The 15,549-nt window shown below is 37.2% G+C and overlaps 1 protein-coding gene across 1 annotated transcript in view; it reads right to left on the minus strand.

Moving 5' to 3' along the window:
* The window catches only part of abch1 (ATP-binding cassette, sub-family H, member 1), a 33,449-nt gene extending 20,127 nt beyond the window's left edge, over positions 1–13,322 (minus strand). Inside the window, exons 1-9 of the mRNA XM_073827178.1 lie at positions 13,227–13,322; positions 10,523–10,662; positions 7,882–8,041; positions 7,606–7,760; positions 6,299–6,406; positions 4,373–4,466; positions 2,808–2,882; positions 2,547–2,718; positions 2,338–2,434 (exon numbers count right to left, since the gene is read on the minus strand). Of these exons, the coding sequence (XP_073683279.1) occupies positions 2,338–2,434; positions 2,547–2,718; positions 2,808–2,882; positions 4,373–4,466; positions 6,299–6,406; positions 7,606–7,760; positions 7,882–8,041; positions 10,523–10,662; positions 13,227–13,283 (1,058 nt within the window). The 5' untranslated portion in view covers positions 13,284–13,322. The remainder of the gene's footprint in view (positions 1–2,337; positions 2,435–2,546; positions 2,719–2,807; positions 2,883–4,372; positions 4,467–6,298; positions 6,407–7,605; positions 7,761–7,881; positions 8,042–10,522; positions 10,663–13,226) is intronic.
* Between the last annotated feature and the right edge of the window lie 2,227 nt (positions 13,323–15,549).

The following is a 15,549-nucleotide window of genomic DNA, read 5'->3' on the forward strand; positions in this document are numbered from 1 at the left end:
CCCCCCTTGATTGTGACGGGGAAAAGGACGACGTGACTGAGCCTCTTCGGTCACTCTGTGTCGCTGTGACGTCTGAAGTTGAGGACCACCATGATGACGCATCCGCTGCTCTAAGTTTGAGTAGCGTGGGTGAGCTGGCATCAATGGCGTCCTAAAAGAAGGAGCCCGTGGGGCCTGGGTTAACTGACGGGTGGCCTCTGACAACTTCATTCTCTTTTCTAATAGTTCAGAAACATTGGAGCCAAAAAGATGTCCCGGCACAATTGGAAGTTCCCTCAGCGTCTTCTTACAATCTTCAGACAACCTTGCCTGAGCGAGCCATACCTGGCGTCGGGCCGTTAGAAGGGTTGCCGAAAGCGTCCCAAGTTCACGCGTCACATGACCTATAGTCAATAGGGCAGTCTGTAAGAACTGAGACACAGAGGGGTCAACATTCACTGACTCTAATGTGGTGTTACAGGCAAGCAGCAGCTGGCAAACAGTATTTTCTGCCCGAGTTATGTAAGCTACAGACTCGTATGCTCTTTTCAATAACGTGTCAGTACGATTACATTGGGCGCTTGGGCAGCGGACATTGCCTCGAAGCGCTTCATCTGGTGATACCACCAAAGCTGCCACCGGCTGTTCAATTTCAGGTGCCCGACCAACTCCAATAGAGTCAGCCTCAGCCATTGATGCAAGAGTGTGGGCTGTCTTTGACCTCCTCTTAGGCACATTGGAGCCTGTTAACGCATTGGAGAATTCAGTCACAAAGTCCTTGCATGGGGGCATAGCAAATGTATTATCAGCATTTTGCTTGAAGAACACATTAGTTTGAGCAGGCTGAACACAGTTATCAAGACCCAAACGAGCCACTGCCATCTGCAGAATCGAAAGAATGTCATCAGGAGAAGACTGGTCTGCACTAGATGAATGTACAGACCCACCGCTTGAACCACCAGCAGCAGAAAGGCCGGAAAGAACATCATGTGGGGGGGCAGACTGTATGGCAGGTTCCACCAATGCTTCATCAAGGAAATGTGAATTAGATGCGCTCATGGATAGAACGTCTAAATCGACAGTATCTGGTGGTTGGAAATCAAACTCGTTCATTGAAGCGTCCTCGATAGGCGCGGCTGACACCGGGGGTTGTAATGACTGAAGAAGACGTTTCAACTCTGTCATCTCTGAAGAGAGAGTAGCAACAGTCTTTGACAGCGAAGTTTCCGTCTGCGGTGAAGATTTCTTTTTAGTCGGCGGTGCACCAGCAGCCGCTGATGCGCGACGTTTTTGAGCACGCCGAGGCGCTGAATGCGACTGTGCAAGGCTAGCAGACGAGTTAGGATCTAGCTCTGCAAGACGAAGCTGTCTTTCTGATAGCGGCAGCATAGCACAATTCAAACACGGGTCAGTCAATGCTTCTTTCAGATGCTGAATCCCCAAGCACGATGCGCAACGATCGTGTCCGTCATCGGGAAGTAGTATGTTTGGGCACAGTTTGCAGCTCGGTGGAGAGCTGGCGATATGAGAGCTGTGAGCCATGACTTAGTCAAAAACAGGTCCTCGGTAGCACCGTAGGAACTCAAAACTGATCAAATACACGCACAGGAGATCAGGCCTTGATAATATCTTCGGATAGAACCGAAAGATTAAGTGAGAGGAATCAAACTTGAATATCAGAGCTGCCTTCGGATAGAACCGCGGGGCAAATGAAGCTTGTATGACGACAAATATGCGACAATTCAAATATATATAGGTCAGCGGGAAAACGCTAACTAAGTGCGGTCGAAACCAGCCACCGGATAGTACCGTGAAGCACAGGGTATCGCCGACACCACAATCAAATGTAAATGTATACTCACGTAAATGAAGAAAAAAGGATCCGTAATATCCGATGATAGTGCAGAACGCGCTGTCACAGCTAAGGAGGGCGAGTCCTCGCAACTCAGGTAAGCTGCACAGAACAGCGCTAATCAACAACCTATCATAAGCGAGAAAGCGAAAGAGGCTGGGTGCCGAGCTGCGGTGGTTTATATCCTTGCATCTCGGTCTACGTCATTACATGACTTTGTTGGTATTTCTTCTCGACCTATCTAGCTGGCGCAGCGATTATCCACTAGTGCTAAGCACCGCCTCTGGCGGTCAGGAGGAATGAAACAGAACAGGCTTCCATACAAATTTGCTGTCACAGCACCATTAACAAGCTTTTTGTTATTTAATGCTAAGGTAAACATAACACAAAGTATACTGTTATAACTTTATGTTACATTTTTTATCAATATAAAATGAATTACTTGAAAATGCATCATCACAGTCTGTCCAAAGAGTCCATAAATACTTTAATTAGGACATCATTACCCCGGCATTCTCCTCATTCGAACCATCGTCTTGATCATCAGCGCTGCAATGTTACGCCATTTTGGTATGACGTGTCTGGCTCGCACTTTCCAGTCCGCTACGGAGACACAAGATCATTTCAAACGACAGGCATTTCTCTCTTTTTAATTTTAGTTTAACTTTAGCATGTAATATTTAAGACCAAGTGAATTTTTCCCTCTTTGTTATACCCTTATGTTTAGTTATGTCCTCTGGTGTGCTCTTTCTTAGTATGGGCTCTCTGCTCTCATCTCTCATACTGTCTGGAGATGGGCTGCTGTCCAGCACATGGCCCTGAGGACTCTGTTTGGAGCCCATCTGATCAGAGTCCTCACAAAGTTGCAAGAACGCACTCTCTAGAGTCTAATGCACACACACAGATGCATTTGAAAGGTTAACCAAATCATTTTGCATGTGCAGTATGTGCATATGAGATGTGTGTGTTTACTTACTGCTGCATTGTGTTGCTTCATAACAGCATCTGGGGGACCTTCAGCTAACAATCGACCATTCCTCATCAAACCCACCTAAAGAGAAAGAAAAACAAAAAGGTTTTATTGGTCATATGTTGCTCTTTTATAGATCTTTTAGAAGACTTAATGGTATAATAGCTTAAAGAAATAGTTCATCCGAAAATGAAAATGTTCTCATCCTCAGGCCATCCAAGATGTAAATGAGTTTGGTTCTTCATCGAAATAGATTTGGATAAATTTTGCATTACATCACTTGCTCAGCAGTGGATGGGTGCTGTCAGAATAAGAGTTCAAACAGCTGATAAAAAAGAAAATCACAATAATCCACAAGTAATCTCTGTTTCAACTTTCATTTCGACGGCACCCATTCACAGCAGAAGATCCACTATGAAGCAAGTGACGTAATGCTACATCTCTCCATATCTGTTTTTTGATAAAGAAAAAAACTCCTTTACATCTTTGATGGCCTGAGGGTGAGTAAACCTTCTGCTAATTTTCATTTTTGGGTGAGGTATTAAAGTTATTCATAAAATAATCTAAGATGATTCACTTTCAATCACCTTAAAGCATGAGCAGAGCTATAAGTTAATGCGCACAGCATGGCTCTCATAATTTAATTTTGTAAGAATTTGGTGAGAAATATGTGAGTTCGTTTTCAGATCTCTGACTTGGCAAACCTGAGCAACAGTTTGTAACACTCTTTTGAAACTCCAAAGAAATCTGAGTAGCTGAAAACTAAAGCAAAAGTAAGATTTAGAGAAACATCTGAGCTCTTATTACCTATAGGTAGAAAATGAGAGAGACAGGATTCTTGACAGAAACGGGCGAGTGGTATTGTTGTTTAAGGAATACTTCTCATGTTTAGAAATTCACGTCACTGTTCTGCGTCGGTGAGGGTACTGTAATAAGCATGTTGTTATTGTGTCTTAGGTTTTGCTCTTTGTCGTTTGTGTATGTGACTCAAGAGTAATAACTCAACAGGATGTAGCAACTGTCTGGTTGACGCTATGCAGTCACACAAAATTATGTGCCACTCTAAACACATCAGATGTCATGGCCTCAAGACAAACTGGTAAAACAACACTTTGAAGAGAAATAAAATTGAACAATAGAGTCAGGTGATTTAATCATTCCTGATTCTACTCCAGGAATATACTGTCTGATGTCCACCAGTGCTTTTTTTGACGCAATAAGCAGTAATACACCATAATTATTGCATGCAATACTGTAGGTCTTAATACAGTCAAATAGTCAAAATACACTAACCAGCATTTGGTGTAAAGAATATGTCTGCTAATTCAAATATAAAAGCTCACCTGTACATTTTTGCCAAATGCTAGTTTTAAGGTTATGTAATAGGCCTCAGTACAAAGAACAGTTGGCAAATGAGTCAAAACTATAATAAGGGATTACAGTAACAAATCTGTATGAGTAATGAGTAGAGTGTTCATCTGTTTAAGAAACACACAACAGAAATCTAAGAATGACCTGAGTGGGAGTGAATTCTGGTACAGGTTTGTGGTCATTTCGGGAAGGTATCTTACCGTATTGGCTTGTCTGGCTTCCTCAATGTAATGCGTTGTAATAATGACGGAAACCTGTCCTCCTCTTACAATTTCTACCAGGTGCTGCCATATCCTGTAGACGCAGAGAGATTGTTACATTAGTTTTTTTTAAAGGGAACTTTGTCTTTATGAGATTTACACATTTGTGTTTGGCTGATGCTTTTATCCAAAGCAACCAACCTTTAATGCATATACTTTTTATTAGCACAAACATTCCCTGGGAATCAAACCTATGAATCCAAAGGCAAATGATAACACAAACTGTTACAAAGTTGACAGTGTCAGAACAGAGAGGGAGAGAAACGTAATCAGGAAATAATACAGATGAGATTTGAACCAATACTCCTGTGAGAACAATATATCATGAACATATATGTTATAAAAATGCAATGCTTTACACTACCATTCAAATGTTTGGGATCAGTAAGATTTAAAACAAAAATAAATAAATAAGGCTTTTATTCAGCAAGGACTTAAATTAATGAAAAGTGACAGTAAAGACGTTTATAATATTACAAAATATTTCTATTTCAAATAAATGCTGTTCTTTTAAAATTTCAATTGATCAAAGAATTTAGAAAAATATATCATAAATAAAAATAAATCGGCATATTAGAATGATTTCTGAAGGATCATGTGACACTGAAGACTGGAGTAATGCCTACTTAAAATTGAGCTTCACCTTTAGGAGTAAATTATATTTTAAAACATATTAAAATAGACAATTATTTAAAACTGTAATATTTCACACTATTTCTGTTTTTACTTTATTTTTGATAAATAAATGTGGCCTTGTGAGCATGACAGACTAAATCTTACTGACCCCAGTAGTGTGTAAGTGGTAAATTCACACTCTCAGCATAGTACACAATGCATAGGTTGGCATCTTACAAAGCAAAGCACCCCAAAATGGTTGAAGGCTTAGACAAGCTTGGCGCATAGTCTGCTGTGTAAGAGGATTTCAGCAGAGTTCAACAGGTTCTGACTGAAGCCTATGTAAACTTATAAAAATGAATTAATTTATCCTAAAAACTAAAAATAGAGATACAGAAAAGATTAAAAGCATGTTTCTTTGGATGTTAGCTTTTCTAAACAAAAGTAATAAAGCCACCACTATTCGAGAGCTGTGATTACAAATAATAAAAGTTTTAACTTTTTATCACTGCATCTTTGTTCTGCTCAAAAATTGCTGCATCATATGCAAAAATGTGACACGGTGCTGCTCCTTTTATTCATAAACTACTCAAGAATAAATGAAGACTGTCACTGAGAATTTACAGCATAAAGCTTCTTTTCTTGAAAAGTTAATGAGTTGGAATCTTGAGCCTATAGAACACACTGGATAATCCTCAGCAAGCCACATACTCAGGATGCACTCGCATAGAAACATCAAACAAAGGCATGCAAAAGAGTCCCCTGGGATTTGTTTGCCCATTATGCATTGTGAAAGATCTTCATACTACAAATCCACCAAAGCAAGTCTTTGAAAAGGCTACTTGAATAAACATAAATTTTCATAAACGAACAAGCAAATAAGTTAATAAAATGAACTTTAGGGTGTGAAGGTTTAGGTTTCAGCCTGCTGTGAAACACAAGATACTAGGAAAGCCTTTAACGTAAAAGGAAAGTTACTGCACAGTTAGGAATGTAAGCTAAAATGTTAAATTGAGATGTCTGAGACAGTGAGACAGAGAGAGAAATAGAAAGGAGTGGTGCAGGGAAAAAACCTCATGCTTTTAGAATGCAGAACAAGGGTCATCCACAAACACGTATATGGGAGAGACAGACTGGTAGGGCTGGTGGTAGTACGAGTATATTAGAGGGTTAGTAAATGTGATGGAAAGAGGTTGCGGAAGGTAAAGATAGATGGATGCTGGAGATAGAGGTACAGTATGTTGTGCATACTTGGCTCGCAGAACAGGGTCCACTCCTACAGTGGGCTCATCCAGGATCAGAAGTTGTGGATTCTGTAGCAGAGCAGCTCCAAGTGAGACACGCCGCCGCTGGCCTCCACTGTACAAAGCGAATAAAAATGTAAGTAAACAATCAGTGATCAACTTTCATCAAAAAAAAATTATTTAATGAGGGAGTTTAATTTATTTTTTTTATATGCACAAAAATGCTTCATATTGCAAATTTAGCAGCCAACTATTACAACTATTATGTTGGGCTGGTTGTTTGATAATGAGTGGTTTAGTGTCGCAACATTTGTGGAGAAAGCTTGGATTTTAAGGCAAAGAACGCTCTATCCCAAGATGTAATGATATTGTTTATAATGGTATATGGTCATCTTCTTATTTGAAATGTCAGTGTCTTATAAGCCCATGTGGGCTGGGCACAAATCTTGTGTATGACACTTAAATAAAATGAAATGAATGAAAAATGAATTACACTAAAAAGCAAAAACTGGAGAATCACATGGTATCTCAAGACCTACCACCCAACTTAACTAACCCAACCTGTCAAGGAGAAATTGCCTTTAACAAACTAGTGTGATCTCTAAGACTTTCAGGACCATTGTTTAACTTGCCATTGTCTTATTTTTCAGATGGATGAGCCCTGCCTAGAGCCAACTTACCACTGTAAAAACAAAACCAGACAGACTACATCTAGAGGACTACAGGACACTAGATGCCTTTCTGCACAGAAATAAAAGTCTCATGCTTCACATTCCTTGTCCTTAGTGAAAGACAATCTCTTCTGTGTAAAAAGGCACTTTGTTTTATTATAAAATAATAATACTTCATTATAATTGCTATCTTTTAGATGACTTTAGCTGTCCATATAAAATCCACTGTGGTCACATGACCCCTAGAAGGCCCCTATAGAGGAAGCATGAGAACTTTCAGAACAGAGCGGCCAGATAAACGGACACAGGTTTTTCCTAAATGTTTTGAATGCATGATGTCATTAGGCAAGCTCTGATGGGAATGCTGCTGTCAGAAGAGTCAACAAAGAAAACTGGGTCACACATGATGCCTTGTTTTCTGTCACCATTTATTTGGCCTCAATTCATTTCAAAGCCATTTGTTCCAAACCCCCCAAATACAATTTCCTTTATTCTGTGAAACACAAAACTTAAATTTCAGTCTGTTTCTCACGAATACTGTAGCAATTGTAACACTTCGGAATAGTCATAAATGAAGACTTTGAAAATAATCACTGCAATGATCATTTTAAAAAAACATGAATGAAATGAGAAGTCATTCTACCTGAGATTTCTCACGAGGCTGTTTTTCTGTGGCAGGTCTAGGAAGTCAACAAGGAAGTTCATCCTGGCTTCTGTTTCTTTAGACGAAAGGCCATGAATTCGACCATAAAACCATAGTGTGTTGCTGATAGTAAACTCATTGTACAGAGCTATGTCCTGAAGGCAGAAACCATGAATAGAGAAAGAGGAAAAATATATGAAACTCAAGAGGATCCACTAAATGGAATAATCATAGACTAGGTTTGTGTGTAAACATCAGTCTCTACTAATCTCTCACCTGTGGCATGTATCCCACCATTCTTCCTGGCACTTCATGTCCTGGGAATGCAGGTGGCTTCCCCAGCACTGTTATATGACCATGTGAGATCTTTAGAGTTCCCACAATGCATTTTAACAACGTAGTCTTCCCACAGCCACTTGGCCCCAGCAGCCCATAACTAAGGACCAGAAACAAACATAATCAAAGATCCTGTCAATCCTCCATCGCACATCTAGTACAATAAGTAAGTACTCACATACAAGAGGTTTACATATAGTTCAAAGAGAATAGTTGAATTTATAAAAATGACTCCATTCAAAAGTTTACATACACTTGATTCTTAATACTGTGTTGTTACCTGAATGATCCACAGCTGTGCTTTTTGTTGTTGTTGTTGTTTTTAGCGATTGTTGTTCAAGATGTTTGTCCTGAACAGTTAAACTACCCGCCGTTCTTCAGAAAAATCCTTCAGGTCCCACAAATTATTTGGTTTTTTAGCAATTTTGTGTATTTGAACCCTTTTCAACAATGACTGTATGATTTTGAGATTTATCTTTTTACACTGAGGACAACTGAGGGACTCGTTGTAAAATAATAATTTCAGATTGAATTTGAAAATCAGGTTAAATTTAAACAATTTTTTCTTCTGGGAAACAAGTATCTTCTGTAGCTTCTGAAGGGGAAGTACTGAATGAAAAAAATATGATCTTATAGCAAAATAGGATTCTGTTCAAAAGTTTACACCCCTGGCTCTTTATGCATCGTGTTCCCTTTTAAAGCATCAGTGAGCGTTTGAACCTTCTGTAATAGTTGCATATGAGAAAACCGAAAATTTGACCTGAATTTTTTTCTGAAGAACAGCAAGAAGTTTAACTGTTCAGAAAAACAAAGAGACTCATGAACAACTATCACTAAACAAACAAAAAAAAATAACACAGTTGTGGATCATTTAGGTAACAACACAGTATTAAGAATCAAGTGTATGTAAACTTTTGAATGGGGTTACTTTTATAAATTCAACTATTATTTTCTTTTGTGGACTATATGTAAATGTCTTTTATGTGAAATATGTTATTCAGGTCAGTACTAATTAAAAAAAATAATGTGCATTTTGTATGATCCTTCTTATTTTGGTAAAATATTTTAACATATTGCAGATTCTGCAAGGTGTATGTGAACTTTTGACTTCAACTGTATAATGTCACAATATTTCTTTTCAAACTAAATGCTGTTCTTTTTAACTTTATTTTCAAAGAAGCCTGGAAAACAGTATCACAGTTTTCACAAAAAGCAATTCTTGAGCACCAAATCAAAATATTAGAATGATTTCTTTATCGGAAGTATTGAAAGACTGGAGTAATGACTACTTAAAATTTGAATGATTCATTTTAAATATGTTAAAATAAAATTAAAACAGTTATTTTGTAGTATTACTGTTTTTAAGTATTTTTGATCAAATAAATGCAGCCTTGGTGAGCACAAGAGACACATTTTTAAAAACATGTTACAGACTCCAAACTAATGTGTAAAGTTCTTAACAAGAAACTAAAATGCAGACAAAAATGATCAAAAGACATGTGGGTGACTCAGATGTTTGTAAGAGGAATTAGAAACAGGAAGTGAGAAAGGTTAAACTAACACACAGAAATCAAGCTGAGAACAGCAAAAAAGCTACTAAAAGTTTCAATACACTCATTATTAAAATAAGACTGCAGTTATGCAATTAAAAGTAGCTCAAAACTCTTTTCTTTTTCTAAAATCTTATTCCAACTACTGTCGGGAAAGATCAGTCACAATGCTTTGAAACTTTCGGGAAAGTTGCAGTCTCAAACATAATCCACTTCTGCATAGCCAGCCAGCTAAATATATGTTACTGAAGCTAAACATTTTTTAGAAAAAGGAAACAAACACTTCCACAATATTTCAAAAGCTCACTCTGATCAAATTTATCAGCACTGTAGATCATAAACATGTGATAAGGGGTGATAGTCATACCTGAGGTGATATAAAAGTCAGTGAATTGTGATATACACTACCAGTCTTTTGTGATATACACTACCACAAGTTTTTAAACAGTAAGATAAAAAATGTTTCTTAAACAGCAAATCAGCATACTGGAATGATTTCTGAAGGATCATGTGACACTGAAGACTGGAGTAATTATGCTGAAAATGTAGCTTTGATAAATTAAATTTAATTAAATCAAATTAAATACATTTTAAAACATTCAAATAGAAAACGACTAGTTTAAATAGTAAAAATATTTCAAAATTGTACTGTTTTGCTGTACTTTGGATCAAATAAATGTAGGCTTGGTGAGCAGAAGAGACATTAAAAAAAACTTTTGATTGGTAGTGTACATAGAAAATAAAAGGAAATTCGAGCTGCCACTGCAGTAGCATCACAATATTACATTCACAGGTCAAAGGTCAGTAGTTAGATTCCTCAGTATGGAGTTTTTTTGAGGTTTGTTGTGCTACTAGTGCAAAACATCTAAGGGATGAGGCGGGGAAGATATATGCATACATGTACGTGACATGTCACATGAACATAAGGTCAGCATTGGGCATGTTTTCTTGCTTAAAGTGAGCACTGAAGATTGGTGTAACCTGATAACGTATTCAAAAACACATTTAGAAAGCCAAAATTGTGGACTCACATTTGCCCCTGAGGCACCGTCAGGTTGAGATTGTTGAGGACTTTAAGTTTCCCATATGAACGACACACATCACGACAGTGGATTGCAGCGCTGCAACTCCCAACCTCCAAGTCAGTCTTCATGGTACCACTTTCCAAGCGCTACATATGAGGATATTAAAATCAGCTTAATATAAATATTTGACCAAATTAAAAAAATAATACACGCATCCAAATCTTAATAAAAATCTAAAGAAACAAAAATTAAACAGGAGAACGTTACATTTTTAACAAGCAAATCCCACATACTGAAAAGCATTAAAGGAAATGTCTTTGTTGTGTTGTCTGTAACAACATCACACACTCCATGACTTTCATTGTTAACGCGAAACAAAATATAATGTTTCATTTGTGATCCTTACATTGGTTTCTTAGCAACAGCTCAGAATCTGTAACTGAGGATCCCCTTTACCGATAGAGCAAACTGGGCCATCAGAAGTGTAATCTGTAATCTCTTCTTCTTTTCACAGAATCTCTCACTCTCAGTCAGTCTCTGCACACTTAATCCCAAATGTTTTATCATAAAACACACACACAAACACTATTAAGATCTCTAATGCTTACGTTAAGGCTGTGTTGGAGAAAGGAAGACTGATGAAGATTTGAGGATATCTGATTAGTAGTCAGTGTTAATTAGTGTTTTATTATCATCATAAAATTATTTAAAAATACATCAAGAAATGCATTTTTAAAAAGAATTATTTGAATACACACTACCAGCAAAAACAGTACAATTTTGCAATATTTTTACTATTTAAAATAACTGTTTTCTAGTCGAATATATTTCAAAATGTGATTTATTCATGTGATCAAAGGTAAATTTTAAGCATCATTACTCTTTAGTGTCACATGATCCTTCAGAAATCATTCTAATAGTCTGATTTGATGTTCAAGAATAAAAGTTTAAAAAGAATAAAAAAAATTTAGAATAAAAAATATAAAGTAGAACACATTAATTTATATAGTCGAAGAATGTATAACGAAAAAAAAAAACCCCAATAAATTCCAAGAATGAATTTCTAATAATATTCTGGACACACAGATGGACCGCACTCAGCGATTTAAGGTGCTGATGAGATAAAAAAAAAAACCTGTCTATACACGAACCGGTCGGATGGAGACAACGTGGAAATCAGCTGACAATATTGTTACAACAAAGCAATTTTGAGCAGCTGAACTGGTTTGGTTTTCAATTTCTTCATTGTTTTGGACGAAGCACCTCCCTCTGTCACAGCACCTGACAGGAGCTTCAGGAGTTGTTTGGGTCCTTCAGACAAACTTTGCAACTACTCGTCTATTTACATGCAAACATCATTTCTTTAATTACGTTTTAACGAATAAATTCCTTTTTAAAGATAAATTATAACAGATTACAAAGTAGAAGATACTATAAAATGAATCATTCAAGTTAAAATTACATACTGTAGTTTAAACGGTTAAGACCTACCTACACAAACTTTAGAAAGAAAAATAGATTTCATACCAAGGCGGCTTTACAGTCCTTGAAGAAAATCACATCAATTAAATGAACAGTCCAGCTGTCCGGTTGTGAAACCCTCTTTTCTGTCGCAGCGTTATTTCATGACAGGTGCAGCGATGCGCATCGTTTATAACCGCCGGCCACAGGCTGACAGAAGCTGCGTGTGTTATTTGTCTTTTCTAGTAGTTACCGACAAACCCCGCCTCCTGAGCGGCCTGCCTCACCTCTCTAACCAATCGGTTTCCGAGAAGCTATGCAGACGTAGTCTGTGGTTGGGCAGTTGAGAAGTCGCTCAAATGCTAATTCGCTCAAATCACAATCATAGCACAAAAGTGGTACGGCAAAGGGCAGGAGTTGTCTAGACACAGGTGGCGAAAATAACAATGTCTGCAAGCTGCATTTCTACAGACACATGCAACAAACACCCTAAAGAAAGAAATCCCTCAATGATAACAACTTACAAACAACAGAATTTGCCTAGTTTAAGCGGTTTGTTGAAATCGTTCGCTGCTTCTTAGTGATGGAGAGTCTGATTCATTTTCGCGAATCGGTTCTTTTGAACAACTCGTTTTAAATAACTGACTCAAAACACGATTCAGAAATTATATATAGAAATTATTACGTCCTGTCGTAATTACGCCATCGTGTGGCAAATTTACACGCCTTTAAGAGTCCCAATAGGCACAAATAGCTGTTAATTACTTATTAATTGTGAATAAAGCAATATTAAAATTGATTTACCTCTTGGTGGAAGCATTTTTGATTTTATTCGTTATCATAAAACGCTATGTTTCTCATCTGCAATGACAAGGTTTCATTTTTACTTTCATTTGACGGTCTTTTTAACAAGTTCAGCCGATTCAATGAAAAGAATCGACTCAAAAGAACGATTCGCTCGATCATCTCTAGATACATTCCGCTTCTGCGTCATGGGGAGACACTGCAGTAGTAGACCAATCTGTCTCCTGTGTTCCACATCTATAAAAACCTAATAAAACATGCACGAACGCCTGTCGAAAATCTCAGTTTATGACCGTTGTCTACAGGTTTCGAGCCTCAGAAAGAGACCGGAATCAGAACATCACGTACATTACATCGCTTGTAGACTGAAACAAATCTCATATCCACACTTGTATGCTCAGTTAGGGTAAAATGTATTCATAAATATGAAAACACAATAACTCACCTTTTGCTCCATCTCCGTGCTGTCGTCAGGAGTTTCCTCGGTTCCATTACCGGACATGATTACCGGGCCGGCGACCGAGATGCTGCCGGTGAGGAGCTGCGCTCGGCTCAGAGCTCGCAGATGAGCCGTTAACTCATTCTGCTCCAGATAAGAGTTTAACTGCAAGTTATAAACGCCAGTTTAAACCGCATTAAATAGCATTCTGGTCACCTGTGCGTCTTTTCTCAAGTAGAGTGTCTTTGTGATTAGTGTAGCTGCGCAACATTCTAGGACTTTTCCCCTCTGGGGAGAAAATCACTCTGGAGTAGAAACATGTTTATTTACATTAAACTTAGATCACAAAACAAGTATTGGAGAGAAGGAAAAATATAAAGGAAGAACAAAAGATAAGTCAGATATATCTAAAAAAAACTTAAACTGATATAGTAGCTTTAAGAAGAATAAGGAGAAATTAACAGAAAATACATAAACAAACAGTAGCTCCCTCCTGACAGACAAATCACCAGAGAAGCTAGACATTTCAGACAAACAAGACATATACAGTATGTAAGCATATCTTAAATGCTGAAAGCGATTCAAAAATATACAATTATTTTTTAAGGCTTTTTATTATTGTTAAACTTTAAAATACAATTTAAAACAGAAGACAAACAGTTTCCTTTATACACATTTTTTTCCACAGGAACAGAACAAACCATCTTTACTTTAAGACGGCATAGCACTGCTGTCATATTCATACTATATCAAATTGTGCAAAAGCTCCACCTTAAAAATAATACAGTGACAAGACATTAATAAGACAAACAAACAAAACACAAATAAAAATGCAGACATGCTGAACGATGCAGCTCCCTTATTGAAATGATCAAAATCTTCTCTCGTGTGCTTGTCAGTTGTGGTAAAACTAAATAAATAAAAGACTACTGGAAGTAATAAAAAGGAAAGATGATTAGAAGATAAAGGTGATAAGACATATAACGCTATATATATATATATACACACACATACATATGGGCGTTTCTTCAACTAGGTGCACTTTTAGCCTTGAGAATTTGAAGAAGAAAAAATTGTTCAAAAGTCAAATAACACAGTCTCATAAGTTTAAATAATTTGTCTAGTTTTAAGGTCTGTAAGAGGACAAACTTAGATTACAAGAGAAATAGTTAATATTTTACTTTTTATTTTTGACCTGCAATGAACAAAAGTGCATCTCAATATACAGCTGTTATTTAAAAAAATAGAATACCTTTGGTTTTTATATTAAGTAGAGCATGGTTCATAAATTGTGGATAATTTTATTAATGTGTGATGAGAACCTTTTAAATATTTTTTAAAAATGTGTGTGTGGTGGAAATGACATGGTGGTGGTGGAAATGACAGCGTATTGTGGAAATGACAAGAAATTAAGGTTAATGTACGGAAGCTTCGTCCCAATGCTGGAACACGACTGTTTCTGGATTGAAACATTTGCAGTCATGCAAATCTATTCTCACAATCCATATAAATTCTACTTTGTAACCATAAATGTCATTTCCACAACAGAGGGCAGTGTGGTGGAAATGACTGTGGTGGAAATGACATTTCTGTATTTTTTTGTGAAAAAATGGAAGATAGCTTCATTGACTGGCTTTGAATTATTACTTAGCATTTCGTGTATGTAAAATACTCTTATTTAACTTAAAATTTTTAGCTTTTTAATAACACCCTTGATGGTACAGTATGTGGTGGCAGGGGCGCCGCTAAGGGGGGGTAAGTTAGGACAATTCTAAGGGCCCACGCCTTTTAGGGGCCCCCAGAGATCTGCTTTTGTGTGGTAGGGGAATCCAACCTCATATTTTGCCATAGGGCCCAAAAATTGCGAGCGGCGCCCCTGTGTGGTGGAAATGACGTAGAATAAATATATTCACTGATCAAGCAATATTTACTTTGATTTTTCTTCATTTGTTGTTGATGAAAATTTAAATTCCCTCCATGTCCAACATGTGCTCTGATGTCCCTGAACATTTCCATTGAAACCACCTAAAAAAATCTTTCACACAAACTTATACATTACAGGGCTGTGGTGGAAAAGACAACAATACTGTGCTCCAGCTATATTTTGTATAAAAAAAATATAGATAGAGGTCTCACATTAAACACTATAATGTATTTTAATTATTTTACTAGTGCTTTATTCAGGTACATTAACAGTTACCAGATAAGTCATATTTTTAAACTGTATTTTCATTGTTGAAGTTTAAAAGTCTGGGTGTGCGACAAGGAGAAAACAGTGATTTTGACACCTATAAGAAGGTTGAAAAGTATGAAAAAAATCATAATAGAA

This window comes from Garra rufa, chromosome 21, assembly GCF_049309525.1.
Source record: "Garra rufa chromosome 21, GarRuf1.0, whole genome shotgun sequence".
Lineage (NCBI taxonomy): Eukaryota > Metazoa > Chordata > Actinopteri > Cypriniformes > Cyprinidae > Garra > Garra rufa.